We start from the raw sequence: 18,924 nt of genomic DNA, 5'->3' as shown, positions 1-18,924 counted from the left end.
TTGACCAGACATTTAGCTGAAATCATTTGTTTGTCATGTGCCATATGACATGGGTGATGATGGTCTTTGCATGACCATGATTGGTCTTGGCATGTTTTTCTACAGAAGTGGTTTGCCATTGCCTTCTGGGAAGTATCTTTACAAGACCGTGACCCCAACCATTATCAGTACTCTTCAGAGATTGTCTGCCTGGTGTCAGTGGTTGCATAACCAGGACTTGTAATATGCACCAGCTGCTCATATGACCAACCACCACCTGCTCCCATGGCTTCACATAACCCCGATCGGTTGGGGGTGGGGGTCTAAGCAGGTGCTACACCTTGCCTGAGGGTGACTTGCTGGCTGGCAGAGGGAAATACCTTTGGTAGAGAAATATCCATCTAATAACTGTAGTGTCAACATTAGGTGTTTGAAGAGATTCAGTTAAGATTTCCAATGGTGGAGAGCATTCTGACTCTGGTGGAGACTCCAGTGCATAGGATCACAAGACAGTTATAGACAGCCGGCTGTATCACGGGCAGAACCCCCTCCACTATCGAGGACATTGTGGTTACTCAAGAAGATGACAGATGACATACATCACTAAGGACCCTCACCATCTGGAACATGCCCTCTTTATGCTACTACCATTGCGGAGGAGATACAGGAGCCTGAAGGCCCACGTTCAGTGATTCAGGAACAACTTCCTTCCTGCCTGGTTACTCCTTTTTTTGTTGCACTATTCGTTTATTTTTTGCAATTTATTGTAATTTTATGTCTTTGAAACTGTTGTTGCAAAACAACAAAGTTCCCGTCATACAAGTCAGTAATAATAAATCTGATTCAGATTTTCACCATTAAAGAAGCTCATTTTCATCATATTTGATTCACTCTCTGTGAAAGACATGGATACACTGGGTTTAATGAAAGGTCAAAGAATTAAAAGATGATGGATGCATAGAACTAATTGTGCCTTTAGTCAAAGTGCTCCATTACAGCACTCTTCCCTTGGAACTGTATCTACAAAAAGCAGGACAAATCAATTTTATCTAATAGATAAAAATTTCATCTTCATGAGGTCACACCTTTTAGTTTTTTTGACTTGGTCATTTTTAATGCCAGTACCAAATTGAGTCCCTCAAAAAATTATGAAAATGATGGGCAGTGTGGTAGCACAGTGGTTAGCACAATGGTTTATAGTACAGGAGGTCCAGGTTCAATTCCCACCACTGCCTGTAAAGAGTTTGTATTTTCTGCTCGTGACCTCCGGGTGCCCTGGTTTCCTCTCACAGTCCATAGACCTACCATTTGGTAGGTTAATTAGTCATTGTCCCGTGATTAGACTAGGATTAAATTGGGGCTTGCCTTGAAGGGCCAGAATGGCTTATTCTGTGCTGTAACTCAATAAATAAAAATGTAATTCAAGTATACAAAAATTGTTTAGCAATCACAGGTATTCCTCAGGTTTCAAACATTTGATTTATGAATCTGCATTGACAATTAATTTGATTCAGGAACCTGGCTGGCATATCTAATGTGGATCACATCCACAAGTACCGAGTCCACCTTTGAGGTTGATGCAATTTCACATGGAATGATGCTAAGTTAAATAGATATTAAGCTGCATGGTGCTGAAAAAATGCAACTTCAACCTCAATCCAATTTGTAGTAACATGTCTACTTTCAGTCAAAGTGGAGGGTGTTATTGGCAGTGTAGTCAAGCAAAAGCTGGTAAGTGGCAAGCAACATTCATACCACACCAGGATCAGGTTATGACCACATGTATTTTGCAATCAATAGGCCACTTGTGTTTAATTTTTAAGACCAGGCTGTTTTTTTTATCAGTACACTTTTCTCAAGGGGAACTTCAATGTAATCTAGATCTGTTCTGTAAATTAATCTATTAAGGAATTATTTAACTTATCCAAAACTGTAATTTATGATTATACCCAACTGCACAGTACAATTATGTTGTTTTTTACTATCATTATTTCTTCAAAGAATCTGTGACTAACTGTGCTGGTTCTTCAAATGGGCAGTGCCTTCAATGTAGTGACCTCAGCTTTTGCAGTATTTAAATTTTTAAAACGTAAAAATATAGAGCACATTACAGTCCCTTCGGCCCTGAATGTTGTGCCAATCATGAAACCTACTCTAGAGGCTGCCTAGAATTTCCCAACTGCATGGCCCTCTATTTTTCTAAGCTCCATGTTGTTATCTAAGAGGCTCTTAAAAGACCTTATTGTATCCACCTCCACCACCTTCGCTGGCAATGCATTCCACGCACCCAGCATCCTCTGACATCCCCCTTGGACCTACTTCCAAGTACCATAAAACTATGCCTCCTCATGTTAGCCATTTCAGCCCTAGGAAAAAGCCTCTGGCTATCGCATGATCAATGTCTCTCATCATCTTATACACCTCTATCAGGTCACCTCTCATCCTCCGTCGCTCCAAGGAGAAAAGACCAAGTTCACTCAACGTATTCTCATAAGGCATGCTCTCCAATCCAGGCAACATTCTTGTAAATCTCCTCTGCACTTTCTCTATAGTGTGCAGATCCTTTCTGTAATGAGGTGACCAGAACTGAACACAGAACTCCAAGTGGGCTCTAATGTCTTATATACCTGTAACATTACCTCACGGTTCTTGAACTCAATCCCACTGTTGATGAAGGCCAACACATCATACTCCTTCTTAACAACATTAAACCTGTGCAGCAACTTTGAATGTCCAATGGACATAGATCCAAAGATCTCACTGTTCCTCCACACTGACAAGCATCTTTCCTTTAATATTATATTCTTTCCTCAAATCTGACCTACCAAAATGAAGCACTTCACACTTATCTGTGTTGAACTCCATCTGCCACTTCTCAGCCTAGTTCTGCATCCTATCAATTTTATTATATCCTTATTTTATCAGTCATTTTCTGTGGATGTGGAGTGGATGTTTCTAATAATGGGAGAGTCCAGGACCAGAAGGCACAGGCTCAGAACAGAAGGATGCCTCTTTAGATCAGAGATGACAAGGAATTTCTTTAGCCATTGGATGGACTTTCCGCAAACTTTCTAATCAAACCACTTACATTTTCATCCAGTTCATTTATATGTAAACAAAAACACACCAATCACAGACTATTACTCAGAAAAATACTACACTTCACACCACCATCTGTCTCCTATAATCCAGACTACTGTGTATCCAACTCACATTGGATCGCATGTGACTTATCATCTGGACCAACCTACCAGGAGGGACCTTGTCAAACACTTTGCCACAGAAATGTTGCTACCTATATATGTCTCTTCAAGCTACACACTATTGGGACTTGTAAGTATATTATTTCTTCATTGTCATTAGCGTTTAATCCTGAAGAATCCTATCCAAGAGCATGGTTGGAGTAATTTCACCAGAAGAACCCTAGTAATTTAATGGTAATCAGCAATGAGTAATAAGTGCTGAACAGTCCATTTCACACAGATCCAAACAATCTCAAATAAATTCTTTCCTTCCATTATCATTTGACCTTCCATTTCTGGCCTAACTTCTCTGGGAGTATCTGCCTGAAATTTACTTGGAGAGAGTATAAAACTCTAATAGTAAAGGAAAATAAAAACCAGGAGTGCTGATTTTCCGTCACTTATTCAGAGCAACAGCACAAAGTCAAAAACCACTGCTTCACCTTGGAAGCCACATGAAAAGACCATAAGACATAGGAGCAAAACCAAACTATTCAGTCCATCGGATCTGCTCTGCATTCCATCATGGCTAATTTGTTTCCCCTTTCAACCCTATTCTCCTACCTTCTCTCCATAACCTTTGACATCCTTACTGATCAAAAATCTATCAACCTCCATTTTAACATAGTCGATGATTTGGCCTCAACTGCTGTCTGTGGCAAGGAATTCCACAGCTCCTGAAAATGGCAACACCATTTGGCAATGAAGGCATATGGCATGCTCGCCTTTGGGAAATTATGAAGCTGCTGTAAAAAATGTGGTTAGGCTATATTTTGAGTAAAGTGAAAAGGTGAAATATGAGAGGGCATAGGTTTAAGTTCAAAGAAGATGTTTGAGGCAAGTTTTTTTTTAAACACAGAGTGGTAGCTTCCTGGAACTTGTTTAATCTTTGCACTGTTTGGTGAGGTGAGCTGCCAGTACAATGAAGGGGAACGAATGTTGTGCCTTTATTTAAGAAGGGTGGCAAGGAAAAACAAAAAAACCTGACAACTATTATTTGAACATACGTGCTGAGTCAGTTAGTGGACAGGATCCAGTCTTGTGAAAGTAAAATAAACATGCATCTGGGAAGACAAGTCAGCATGAATGTGTGCGTGGGAGAACTTGTCTTCAGAATTCAATTGAATTATTTGATGATGTGTCCTTCATAAATCAAAGTATTGTGTAAAGAGATGGGATGTTATGTTAAAGTTGTATGAAATGTGGCTGAGGCCTGATTTGGAATATTGTGCAGTTTTGGTCACCGACCTACAGGAAGGATGTAAATAAGGCTGAAAGAGTTAGCAGAGGGCATGTGAATGCATTTTTGACAATAAAGTTAACAAAGGGCATTGAAGAAGGCTATCAAAAGTAACAGTGTTTCTTGATCAGCTGAGTAAGTGGGCTGTGGAAAAATGGAGTTTAATTCAGGTAAGTGTGAGGTATTGCATTTTGGAAAATCAAATCCTGGTTTGACTTTCTCAGTGAATGGCAGATCCCTTGGGAGTGTTGTGGTACAGAGGTACCTTGGAGCACTACTACATGATTCGCTAACAGTAGATTCACAGGCAGATAGGGTGGTAAAGAAAGTTTTTCGCACACTGATTTTCATAAGTCAGGAAATTGCATGGAAATTGGGAGGTCATGGTGCAGTTGTACTGGACACTGGTTTTGAAAAGATGTTACTTAACTGGAAAGAATACAGAAAGGAATTACAAGGATGATGCCAGGACTTGAGAGACTGAATTATCGGGAGAGGTTGGAGAGGCTAGGAGTTCATTTGTTGAAGTGTAGGAGACTGAAAGATGGTTTTATAAATGTGTTTAACATCATGAGGGGCATAGAGTGAACGCACTTGGTCTTTTTCCTGGGGCTTAGGAAACGAGAACTAGAGGGTATAGGTTGAAGATGAGAGAGAAAAGATTTAATATGAACTTGAAGAGCAAATTTGTAACCTGAAGGGTGGTATGTACGTGGAATGTGCTGCCAGAGGAAGTGATTAAGGCAGGTACAATAACAATATTTGAAAGGCATTTGGACAGGTATATGGACTGATTTTGGGCCAAATGCTGGAAAATGGAATTTTCTAGGCTGGGGATCTTTGTTGGCATAGACCAGTTGAATCAAAGGGTCTTTTTCTGTGTTTTATAGCCATGATTCTATACAGCAAGGAAGAAGTAACCAGACCATCAGTTTGAGGCATTTGTTAAGGGATACATGAAGTTGATGAAACTACAACTCGCCACTATCCCTACCATTCCTCAAATAGCACTATTGTATTTTAATGTTCACCTGAATGTGAAGATTAAACCCTCATTTGAAAGGTTTTCAAATTTTGACATTGCAATATTCCCTTATCACTGCTTTTGCCCAGTTTATTTACAGGCATTGGGAAACTGGGATTATTCAGAAATCTGAAAACACCAGTAGAGCCATAATAGACTAAATTACCTTTTCCCGAGATACACGGTGCTGACATGTAAATTCCATGATTCTGTGAGGTCAGATAACTCTTAAAGAAAGTGAATAGACTCAAAAGGCACCTGGACAGATAATTGAATAAGTAGTGCATAGAGAGAGATATAGAAATAAAGCAGTCAAGTGGGATTAATATAGTTAGCATCATGGTCAGCATAGATACAGGGGTGAAGGGCCTGATTCTCTGTTGTACAACCCCCTGATTCTATAAAACCATTGACTGCATGAGTAACATTTCTATCATCCCTAATTAATTGTACAAGAGATGATGTAACCCACTGAAAGAAAATATTTACATGTGAAAGGAATCAACATCCTGAGGCGATTATTCCTGAGGGGGTATTGGGCTTTATTCCAATACTTCCTTCTGACATGAATTAATGACATTGATTATTGGCTTTCTCTCTTCTTTCTGTGCCTTTTTTTTTTGCCTACAGGGTGTGTGTGTGTATATGTATATGTATCAAGTTTGCCCTCAGTAATGATTTTATACAGTACATTGTTAATACAGTCAGAAAATTGTTACTAACGTGTTTACCTCTTTCTCACTGAAAATGTTTTGTTTGTTACGTTAGGCCATATGACATAGGAGCAGAATTAAGCTATTTAGTGTATTGAGTTGGCCCAGCCATTCCATCATGGCTGATTTATTTTCCCTTTCAATCACATTCTCCTGGCTTCTCCCCATAACCTTTGACACCCTTAATAATTAAGTACCTATCAAACTCCATTTTAAATATACCCAATGAGTTGGTCTCCACAGCCATCTGTGACAATGAATTCCACAGATACACTACACTGTGGGTAAAGAAGTTCCTTCTCATCTCTGTTCTAAAGGGATGTCCTTCTATGGTTGTGTCCTCTGGTCCTAGACCCACAACTGGAACATCCTCGACACATTCATTCTGTCTAGGACTTTCAATATTTGATAGGGTTCGATGACAACCCCTCATTCTGCTAAACTACAGCAAGTACAGGGGCAGAGGCATCAGAAGCTCCTCACACATTAACCCTTTTATTCCTGGGATTATTCTTGTAAAACTCTGGACCCTCTGCAATAATACCAGCACATCCTTTCTTGGATATGAGGCATAAAACTGCTCATAATACTCCAAACATGGTCTGACCAATTCCTTATAAAGACTCAATATTACATCCTTGATTTTTTTTTAATATTCTAGTCCTTTAGAAATGAATACTAGGATTCCATATATTTTCCTTGCTACCACCTCAACCTGCAAGTTAACCTTTAGGGAATCCTGCACTAAGTCTCCCAAGTGTCATTGTGCTTATTTATCTATTTAGTGATACAGCACGGAGTAGACTCTTCCAACCCTTCAAGCTATGCTGCCCCAGCAACCCCTGACAAACCTGGTTAACCCTAACCTAATCCTAATCATGGGACAGTTTACAATGACCAATCAACCTGCCCGGCCTTTAGGAGGAAACTGGAGGACCTGGAGGAAACCCACGAAATCCATGTGGAGGATGTACGAAAACTCCTTACAGAATGGTGATGGGATTCAACGCGAAACTCTGGAATGCCTCAGCTGTAATAGCATTGCACTAACCACTATGCTACCATGGCACTTCCAACTGCTGAGTTCACTCCCCATTTAGAGAATCGTCTACACCTTTCTTCCTTCTACCAAAGTACATGATCCTACATTTCCCTACATTGTATTCTATCTATCATTTCTTTGCTCATTCTCCTAATCTGTCCAAGTCCTTCTACAAAATCCCTGCTCCCTCAACTCTACTTGCTCTCCACCTTTGTATTGTCTGCAAACTTGGCCACAAAGCTATCAATTTTGTAATCCAGAACTTCGATATATTATGTAAAAATTACCAGACCCAACTCTGACCCCTTCAGAATACCACTAGTCAATGGCAGCCAACCAGAAAAGGCACCCTTTATTTCCATTCTTTGCCTTCCATCAGTCAGCCAATCTTCTGTCTGCTAGTATCTTTCCTGTAATACCATGAGCTTTTAACAGTCTCATGTTTGGCACCTTGTCAAAGGCCTTATGAAAATCCAAATAGTGGGTGACATTTGCGATGTTCCAATCCTCTAGAACATTTCCAGAATCTTTTGATTCTTGAAAGATCACTACCACTGCCTCCACAGTCTTTTCAGCTACTTCTTTCAGAATCCTGTGCTGTAGTCCATTTGGTCCAGGTGATTTATCTACCTTCAGACCTTTCAGCACCCCAAGCACCTTCTCCTTAGTAAAAGTGACTACATTCACTTCGGCCCCCGATACTCTCGAATTTCTGGCATGCTGCTGGTGTTTTCCACAATAAAGACTGGTGCAAAGTATTTATTCAGTTAATTTGCTATTTCTGATATTCATCTTCTCCAAATAGCCATGAAATACAAAAAATGGGAGATGTTGAAAAAAAAGACATCAATGCATCAATGACCACCCCCCCCCCCCCCACACACACACACACACACAGGATAAAGAAAAAGAAGCAAAACTCGCAAATCTCAAACCTCCCTACCCACTTACAAACACAAAAACTAACTGATCGCCCACACAGAATATGGCAGCTGAAACATCAAACTCCAAACCCCAACCCCTCCCTTGCATAAAAACTAACAGATCATCCATACAGAAAACGGTGTCGAGAACTTCAAACTCCAAACCCCAACCCCCTCCCTCGTATAAAAACTAACAGATTTCCCAATTGAAAAATGGCAGCTAGAACATCAAAAGCCCCAAACCCCTAACCCCCTCCCTGCAAAAAGACCATAAACAATAACATCAAACCCCCAACACCCCCACCCTTGCAGAAAAGAACAGCAACAATACCATTTAACCACCAACACCTCTCACACACAAAAACTTACAGATCACCCACACATTACTCATCCAAAAGTTGGCACCAGTAAAATTAACAGGAATGTCATCCTGATTTTCATGGTCGTGTCTCTCAAATGGAATTGAGTCCACAATATACTTTGCTACATTTTGGATCATGCAAATCTGGAATAGCAGTTTTTAAAAGTAAACACACTGAAGATTTGCAACTGCAGAAAAATTGATTTCTGATCATTAGTGCTATAGTTACTTTCAGTTGACTTCAGAATCATTTGAAGTTGTGTTCATTCTCAGCTTTACAAGAAGAGCTATGAATATCACTTGTTCATAAAGAACAAAATAGTGCAGAATGTGTTCTGTAATCAAATTGGAGATTAAAATTCTTTTCATTTAAGCCTATAATTTGATTTAACTTAGTTAAATATAACAACTTTGAATAATTGTAACATTAAACAGCATTTTTAAATTGTCAATCAGGAGATCTAATTAAACCAAAATTCATTTGTTATAATTAACTGTTATCTCTATTATGTTACACATCTGCACAAATGCTCTTAATAAGTAACTAGCAGTTGTCAATATATTTGGTGGAGATTAGCAGTCTCTTGTATATTTTCTCACTAATTGAAATTGTTCTTAAAGTTCAACCATTTAGTTTCTTGTAGCAGTCTCTTAGTCTTTCAATTGACCATTCGAGTTTGCTTTGCCATTCAATTATGGCTGTTTTTTAACCATATCTCCTGCATTCTCCCCATAAACTTTAACCACTTTAACAATCAAGATCAATCTCTGTTTTAAATATTCTCAATGAATTGACCTCTATAGCTGAAGAAATTGCATTTCTGAAGAATTACGGAGATATCCATTTATTCTGAGCCTGTGCTCTTGGACCCTAGACTTTCCTACTAAAGAAAATGTCCTCTTCACATCCAGTCTATCCAGGCCTTTCATTATTCAGTGGGATCCCCCACCTCATCTTTCTGAGCTCCATCAAGTACAGGCTTAAAGCCATTAAACACTTCTCATATGTTAAGCATTTCATTTCTGGGATCATTCTTGTAAACCTCTGGAATTTCTTGAGTCAATACATCTTTCCTTAGAGAAAGGGCCCAAAATTGATCACAAATTCCAATACCTTACAAAGCCTCGGTAGCACATCCTTGCTTTTATATTTTAGTCATCTCAAAATGAATGCCAACATTGCATTTGCCTTCCTTATTACTGATTTAACTTGCAAATTAGTCTTAAGGCAATGCTGAACTAGGACTCAAGTGTCTTTGCCCCTCCAATTTCAGAATTCTCTCTGCATTGGGTGGCAAGGTAGCACAGCATTTACGTAGCTTAACATTATTATAGCACCAGCGACTCAGATTCAATTCCACAGCTAGCTTGTAAGGAATTCATACGTCCTCCCCATGTATGCATGGGTTTCCTCCAGGTCTTCCAATTTTCTCCACATTCTTAAGATGTACTGGTTTGTATGCTAATTGGTCACATAGGTGTAATTGGGTAGTGCAGTCTTTTTCAGCCTCAAGGGTCTGTTACCGTGCTGTCTCTAAAGAAAAACTAAAAATATAGAAAATATTCTGCATATTATTCTTTCTGCCAAACTACATAACCCTTCATTGTATTCCATCTGCCCCCTTTTTGTCCACTCTCCCAACCCATGTCCTTCTGCAGACTCCACTATCTGTCCTTTCACCTATCTTTGTATTGTCTGCAAACTTGGCCATAACGCTATCAGTTTTTTCATCCAGATCATCCATTGAAATGCTGTAGTCCTGCAGATTCCCCTGCAGAACTCCACTGGTCATTGGAGCCATTCTGAAAAGAGCCCTTTAGCCCCACTCTCTACCTTCTGCCAGTCAGCCAATCTTCTATCCATGTTAAATCTTGCCTTCTTTAGTAACCTCATGTGCAACATCTTGTAAAGGCCTTCTGACAATCCAAGTTAATAACATTTACTGGCTCTCCTTTGTCTAACCTGTTTGTTACCTTGAATGTTTTTATTTTCAAAGAAGGTCTTACTATAATTTGCTTCCAATAGCTAGGGAAAAAATTCTGCATTTTGCTAACCATAACAAAAGTATAAACAGATGTAGAATAAACAATATTAATATTTTGTTTTCAATTTCAGAATCTACTTAATGTACAAGGTGTCCCAAGATGCAACAGGGCGATTTATTCTAAGCAGCTAGAGAAAGGGAGGGGAACTGAGATGTTGAATCAGATTTAAAAAAATCTAAAAGGTTTCTGAGCATTAACAGAGATGTAGAGAACAGGAAGATTGACTGAAGAAAGGCCGCTTGACACGGTGTTTTGAAACAAAATGCTCAATTGAGCAAAATCAAAATAAATGTTAATACAAGCCAAATAAAACATTTGAAAGAAAAATAGACAAGTCACTCATACTAAACAGTATGAAATTCACCTTTATACAGTACTGAATCTGAATCTGAATCAGAATCAGGTTTATTATCACCAGCCTGTTACGTGAGATTTGTTAACTTAGCAGCAGCAGTTCAATGCAATACATAACACAGAAGAAGAACAACAAAATACAATAATAATAAATTACAGTATACATATAATGAACAGATTAAAAATTGTGCAAAAGATAGAAATATTATATATTAGAAAATATATAATATATATTAGCTCATTTTTATTGCCATATAAATCCTGTCTGTGACATGTAATTCTGAGGTAGCTTCCTTGACACATAATTTCTGGTCTTGGCCTCTTTTGGAAAAATATTGGAAAAATATTTTTGATATTATTTCAGCAGTTTTGCATATTGATTTACAACCTCATCCTATTACTCCAATTTTTGGATTACCAATGATGGACACCAGTCAATTATCCCCTTCAGCTTGCCATTTGATTGCATTTGTTACATTAATAGCCAGAAGATCCATTGTATTTAAATGTAAAGATTCTAATCCCCCTAGTACATTTCAATGGTTTTCCCAAACTATAACATGTTTAAACTTGGAAAAAATTAGGAATGGCACTATTGATCCTTTGGTTAAATTTGAAGAAACCTGGAGACCATTTATTCAACATTTTCATTTGATGTAAGCTGACCTTTTCTGAATCCTTCTTAATAACTTTTTGTTTGTGTATAGAGGAGCGGAGTCAATGACAAATAATGATTTTAACCAATGAACCAAGGCAGCCCAGCTTTTGTTTTGTTTTTATTGGTTTTTTTTGTTAGTTTAGGGGGATTTTTTTTTCTTTGAATCTTTTTCATGTTACTGAGAGATTGGAAGGCTTAGATTACACATGTTACTCGGAGTATGTTCATGTATATATTAACCATTATTGATGTAATCCCGATCTCTTTGTATCACTATCATTGTTATGTTTATCTATTTGAAACTTAATAAAAAAGATTGATAAAGAAAGAAAAGTGAGGTAGCGTCCAATGTTCAATGTACATTTAGGAATCTGATGGCAGAGGGGAAGAAGCTGTTCCTGAATCACTGAGAGTGTGCCTTCAGGCTTCTGTACCTCCTACCCAATGGCAACAGTGAGAAAAGGGCATGCCCTTTGCAGAAGTCTTAGGCACATATATTTAGTTGAGTGCCTAAGGCATTTGAACACTACGTACTATAATTGTTGATGTGGAGCATAGAGTAAGTTTGTGAATCTGGCAGAAGCAAAGAATGCTTAGAGTAATGAGGGCAGAGGGCTGCAGGAAGTGTGTGAAACAGGTAGCAGAAAAGAAGTGTCGGGCAGGGAGGGTGGTGACGTAGGTGCAGACACATCCAGCCCTGAGGAACCAGGCAAGGTCATTTGATTCCAAGCAAATGGTTTATTGATCATAACAGAATGTCTTTCTGCTTCCCACTGCCTCCCTTCTCTTTTCCTCTTTTCCTAACCATGATTCCCCTCTCCCTATCCCTTTCCCACTGTCAGTCCACAACAGAGACCCACATTGGAATTAGATTTATCATGACTCACATATGTCATGAAATTTGTTTTTTTTTTGTGTGTGGCAGTGGTACTGTGCAATTCATAAAATTACCACAGTACTATAGAAAAGTCTTAGGCATCCTAGGTGTATATCTATGTGTCTTAAGACTTTTGCACAGTGTTTTTAAGATTCAGTACAAGTATAAACAATCAACTCATGCCTTCCCAAGAAGAAGCTGTCTCTATAGGTTAGCTAATGCATGTAGTGATGTTATAGATTACATGATGTTTCATTTTACTACCATTTGATAACACTGCAAAAACAGAAATTATTTTCCTATTCCTAATTTCTATTTGCATAACTGCATAAGGTACAACCTATGTGATTTGCGAGTTAAGTGCACTTTTAAACACTGGATTTTATTTATGATAACAAAACTGATCTTGTGAAAATAGTGTGGTGTGACTAGTTTTTTGCCAACCATACCTTCCCACTACAAATTAAAAGAGATCGTCAAAATACTTAGAATTGGAGAGCAAAAAGCAAAATGCTAGCGAAACTCAATTGGTCAGACAGTGGAGAGTTGACGTTTCAGGTCAAGGTTCTTCATTAGTCCATCCACTTCCCTCCTCAGATGCTACTTGATCAGCTGAGTTCTGTCTGCAATTCCAGCATCTGTGGTCTCCTGTATCTCCATCTTGATATTCTAACCCACCACAGTAATTTGCACAAACTGGTGAAGTCAGTTCAGGAACCTATAAGACAGTACTATGCCCAAAATTAGATCAGTTCACAGAAATCTCCAAACCAATGAGGAAAATTAATGAGAGACCGAGGACCCAAGTACTGGTGTATCCAAGATTAGAACTGAGTCATGATACAAAACAGAGGTGAGAACAGGGATCTAAACTAGAAACTAAATGAGAATCTGAAGTTGAGTTAACAATTGAGCACTGAACCACAGTTCAGATGTTCTTTAAATATTGAAATCTTGGCAGCAAAACATGGCCACCAATTAGTGGGGTTGCCTGAGTCTTTAAAGGGACCTTGCCAGCTATCCATATATTTCAGAGAGTTGGAGTGTCTCAACCTCAGAAGCTGGGGCAGTCAGGTGCGTATCACAACAAAAAATATATGTAACATACCATAAGTCATGCATTGAGAATGCTTGTTCTGTGGAAGGAAATATCACTAAATATACTTCAAAAACAAAAGAAAATAACTTTATTAGTAACATTTTATTATCATTTAATACTTCATTTATTTACAAATTGTGCTTTAATATTTCTTCACAATACAGAAAAACCACGAAGGAAGGTAACAATATCTTCAAAAATATGTTGTATATAGTTTAAACATATTCTTCTGACCCAACTTCTTCGATAGTTTATTTTCAGTTATTTTTATTATTTATTGGAAGCTTAGTGGCTGTAAAAGATACTAAGCCACTATCTGAGAAGATAAAAGTTTTTCAATTCTCCTAGACACAATTTAACCCTCAATTCAAACCATCAAAATTAGATTCAATACTCGATGTTTGAGCAGTGAAAATTATGTTCTGCAATGTACATAAACAAAATTTATGGTATAAATAGCATAAAGCATTAGATGAACCTCTACAGTTCCTTTTAACTTGTTCTGATCTTCAGATATATTGTTAAAATAATTTGAAATCAGTAAGCATGAACAATCACCTTGCTATTTCCTTGAGCTTCATATTCTGTGTTATTCACTTATCTGAATAGTACATATGCAAACATGGAGCACATTGTATTTGAAATTAATTAGCAAACTTATAGAAAAAATATTTACTCTAATATTCAAGTTACACCCATGACTTGCTATTTTTATAATTATCTCTCATGGATTATCACAGATATTATCAGCATTATATTTAATTGAGGTGGGTATGTATTATTTATAATCATGGTTAGCATTGGGTGAGGATTAAAGGTGTTGCTTTATCTAAATCTCTTTAATACACAAATATTCTGATTTTATTTTTTGACAGCTAAAATGTGTCAGTGGGTTCAAACAACCTCAAAACCAGCTTTTAGAATGTCCATAATCCTACATTTATCAGTTCATATTTCTTTTGAAACTAAGGCTGTGTCAAACATCTAGAAACATTGACAGATATCAAATTAATCATAGTTAATCAAAAAATATCTTTAACAAATATTCAGGAAATGTAATATAATTGCATTGCAATAACTAATAGGAATTAAACAAATATGAAAGTAAGTTGTTCTGTCTATGGAGCTATAAATGATGAACATTAAAAACTGTAGTAACCTTCTTTATTAATCTTTTATGGTGAACCTGGCATGTTCAAAATCCAAACTCTGGGAGTCACGAAGTTCAACACCAGCTCATGAAAATTATTGCATTTCTGTTATGTCAAAAACGTATTTTTCTTTTGTAAAGAAATGTATTGATTGTCAAAGCCAAATTCCCTTAAGAATCCAAGAATAAGTAATGCTGCTTCTCCGAATTTAAGTTGTTATAAAAGGATATAGACTCATTCTAATTAAGCTGTATTCTCTTGTGGTAGTGAAGGCGGCATAAAACTGTAAAATACTGTACCTGATATCATAAACCCTTATCTGGAATAACAAAATAACTACTTTTGGATGACAACTTCCTCTCTTGCCTCATTTTCTGTTAACTATTGTGTCTCAGTGCTTATCCATCTCATGCATCCTATTATTTAATTGCTGTCATTTGTTATATTTGATAAAGAATTTTCATTTTTTCTGATAATTCTGGCCACAAGGGATTGATAACACTTAATATGGAATAACATTTAAGGATCTACAAAGGTAGAGTTAAAAGATTTTGAAGAATATACAGTGGATTCCGGTTATTTGGGTCATATTGGGACCAGTACATTTTGGCCCAATTAAGCAGCTGCCCCAGTTAGCAGAAGTTTCATGTAAATCGTTAAACCACTGTTTAACAAAGTAACAATTTATATATTTAAATGAAATACAGAACAAATAAGAACACTACCAACTACTCTACAGTACTATAAAGCTGTGTATTCTTAATAATTATCGATGGAGAAATTCATCTGCTGTGTTCTTCTGAGTGATTGTAAATGAACAAAATCAGTGCAAACACCTAGTGCAGATAATGAACTGCCTTCATACGATGCCTTCAATGATTGCATCCTCTCTCCAATTTTTTTTTCATTGTAACATTCAAGATGATTGTTGTTAATACCTTTTCACTCCCAGCTGTTCTGGCATTTCCAAGCCTGAATACTTGAAACTGTGGTGAGCAAAGTAGTTCCAAACTGCCTTACTGCCTGTTTCTTGTCAACAATCAATGACAACATTCACTGCATTTTGAACACAAATACTGCTACTATTTAAAAACTGATCGCTCTATACACGGTGTGTGTCTAACAGCCACGCAAATACACGTGGCTGATGGTAGCTAGAAACTGTTCAGCACCATGCCCCTGCCAGAATTAAATGGCATGGTGTCCAAAATAAATTGCTGTCCCAATTAGCTAATGACCCAATTAACTGGAATCCACTGTATTTTTAGCACCAATAGACTGAACATACAGGTGTAGCTAGTCTTTAGGTTCATAATCTAAGAATTATAATCCTAGATTTAACGCTCGATAAGAATCCAAAGTCAGATATATTTCTTCTGACCCTATCAGGTTTGTTTGCTATTAGTTTCAGATGAAGAATCGGCATATTTCTAATGTTGTTGAAACTCAAACTTGTCAGTATAATGCTTTTAAACACTTCCTCTAAGTGAATTGTCCTCTGTAGAGCCGCTCAGCTCTTTTAAGAGGGATGCTTACATTATTAGAAGACGGTTGAAAAATGTTGTAAATCTCTTCTGTGTAAATCATTACTTGAGGTATACATTTTCACAAATGTGGTGCATAAAATGGTGTCAAGTAAGTAGAACTCAGGAAGGGAGACATCAATCCTGTAGAGCATGATACTAAAGGGACTGGTGTTGCCGTCTGGCAAATGACATTCCCTGCAGCATAAGTCTGAAAAGTTGGAAAGCTGAGTACACTTGGTCCAGGAGGACTCGGGCTGACTCGAGACAGGCTAGTTGGTCCAGGCTGAATTGTGCTATCTGCTCCAGGGTTTTGTTTTTTCCACTTTGTGCGTCTGTTCTGAAACCAGATTTTAACTTGAGTTTCTGTAAGGCTGAGGGCCAAAGCAAGGTTGAGGCGTTCACATACTGATAGATAGCGGGTTGAGCGAAATTTATTCTCCAAAGCCACTAGTTGCTCATACGTGAATGCAGTTCTAGCTCGTCTTGGTTTAGCACAGCCTGGTTCAGCTCGACGACGTTTTTGCCTGGGTGCAATGTGATCAGACCTGGATTCCAACTCAGTGGAGGCATTCTGGTCTTTGTGGAATTCAGGTTGTGTTGAATTATTATCCCCTTGATATAGCTGAAGGTTTCCATGGGATTCTGGAAATTCTTTTGAAGTATTAGTATTGGAATGTCTGTGTTGTTCCCTTCCATCTGCAAACAAGCAGTTATTAAGATATCAGCCATAGAGGTTTTGGAATGCAGTTGCAACTATAATATTTAACCATTTGTTTTTCTCTACTACCATAGTCAAACATATATTCATCCTGAAGTAATTGGGTTTCAAACTGAATGTTTTCTGAATGAACTTAACAGCATATGTGGTTAATTCGCAATCTCTTTTTTGTTATTGTAAAATAATTGGCATTTTAAAAAAATAATCTTCAGTCTTCAGTGCAAGTATCAATATGCACTTTGTTTTAAATTATAAGTCACTGAACTGCTCCCAAAGTATAAAAGTAAACTTCATATTATGTCCAGTAGATTTACTGACTGGAATAAAGAACAGCCTTCTAAAATATTCCCATCTATTATATTATAGTGTTATCTTAATGCAATAGAATTACATAAAATGTTGCCAGATACACTGCTATTAAAAGCCCTAGAGTCGAAAGGAATACATCCAAACATTGAAACTAAAATACAGCATGTACAGTATCAATACTTAATAGTGAATTTAGAACTGAATATCCTGGACCATGTTTCACCATTTTTACTAGTGTAAAATTAGATTATTACAGGCCAATTTCAGGATACAGTATCCTATTTCCAAACAGGCAAAGGCATGGGTAAAACTAAAATGGTATTGACACCTATCCAGGTATTTGCATCACTCTCTTGAAGCTGGAATTATATCTCCTAAATGTAAAAGGAGAAATGCATATTCTATAGTAAACCAGAGTGGGTAAGCAGAACAGGTTCTGCGTCTGCTTCACTAAGATACCTTGGTACCATTGAAAAAGATGTTTGAGGGCTGAATTATATACAACTATTGCTTTCTACTTATGCTTGTATTTCATAACATATATACCCAAGTTGTGGATCATTAATATTCTATAGATAGTTATGGTTGTAGTATAGATTGGAGCACAATGCTACTTGTGTAAAAGGCCATTCAGTCAAACTTCCAGGGAGGTGAAATCTGCAATATCTTCAATACGTTATCATTTAACTCAGTGATTTCAGGTTATACCTTATGCCAACACCCATAGTGTAATAACATGTTTATTTCAGTATCTTACTAGTTTGAACTATAGACCTCCTGCATCACAGTACCAATGACCTGCGTTTAATTTTGATTTCAGGTATTATTTGTACGAAGTCTGCATCTTTTTTGGAATCACATTGGTTTCTTCTGGTGCTCTGCTATACTCCGATATCCTAAAGATGTTTGGGTGAACCACTGCAAATTTTCCCCTGTAAGTGTAGGTGCAATTATGGGTAAAATAGATTACAATGAAAATTAGTGGGCAATGGGAATGCACTGAGAGCGAATATCAACTTAATGGGCCAAATGGCATCCTTCTATATCAGAAGGAAATATGGAAATACCTCTGGCCCCACTCCATTCCCACCAACCCGACACCTTCCCTCCATTGGCACTGTGCAATCTGAAGGTGTTCTGACCTACACCATGTAGTGTCTCTGTGTTCCTCTAAATTCCTTAATCTGCTTTTTGTTGTGGCTGCTAGCGCAATTTTTCTTGCTTTTCATGTAGTTTAGTCTTGCTGACATGGATCAGCATTGAGCATAGTTTGTTTTTATATTCTTGCCATTTCTGCTATAAAATTCGAAGTTTATTTGTTACATGAAGTTAGTAGATATAAACCTTTTATACCTGTTACGAAGGATGAACAACTCTGATGGGCAGAAGGGTACAGAGTTGCCCATGCTCCCCTCCCCTGGGAGAATCACAAACTGTTACTGTTGCCAGGCTGCTAATGAGAGAGAAAGAGATGGAACAAAAACATATTGGGACTGGAACATTTGCTTCAGACAAGGGCGAGATAACACCGGGGGAGAGAGACCATATTATGACTCCTGTAAGACTCACGGCTCCGGAGAGGGCTGTTTACTTGGTACTATTCTGTTCATTAAAATTCCTCAGTGGACAGCCGGAGTGGGCTGGTTTGATGGACTAAGCCAT

The 18,924-nt window shown here is 37.7% G+C and overlaps 1 protein-coding gene across 2 annotated transcripts in view; it reads right to left on the bottom strand.

Annotated features, from left to right (window-relative positions):
• Positions 1-13,682: 13,682 nt before the first annotated feature.
• Positions 13,683-18,924, bottom strand: part of nkx1.2la (NK1 transcription factor related 2-like,a) — a 36,179-nt gene continuing 30,937 nt past the window's right edge. Inside the window, exon 2 of one of the 2 annotated variants that reach the window (XM_073027628.1) lies at positions 13,683-16,931. In XM_073027628.1, coding sequence (XP_072883729.1) covers positions 16,315-16,931 — 617 coding nt within the window. In that variant the 3' untranslated portion in view covers positions 13,683-16,314. The remainder of the gene's footprint in view (positions 16,932-18,924) is intronic. The other variant, XR_012096135.1, reaches the window with a different exon arrangement.

This window comes from Hemitrygon akajei, chromosome 23, assembly GCF_048418815.1.
Source record: "Hemitrygon akajei chromosome 23, sHemAka1.3, whole genome shotgun sequence".
Taxonomy (NCBI): Eukaryota; Metazoa; Chordata; class Chondrichthyes; order Myliobatiformes; family Dasyatidae; genus Hemitrygon; species Hemitrygon akajei.
The sequence above is the reverse complement of the archived record's forward strand: the minus strand, read 5'-3'. Positions and strand labels throughout refer to the sequence as shown.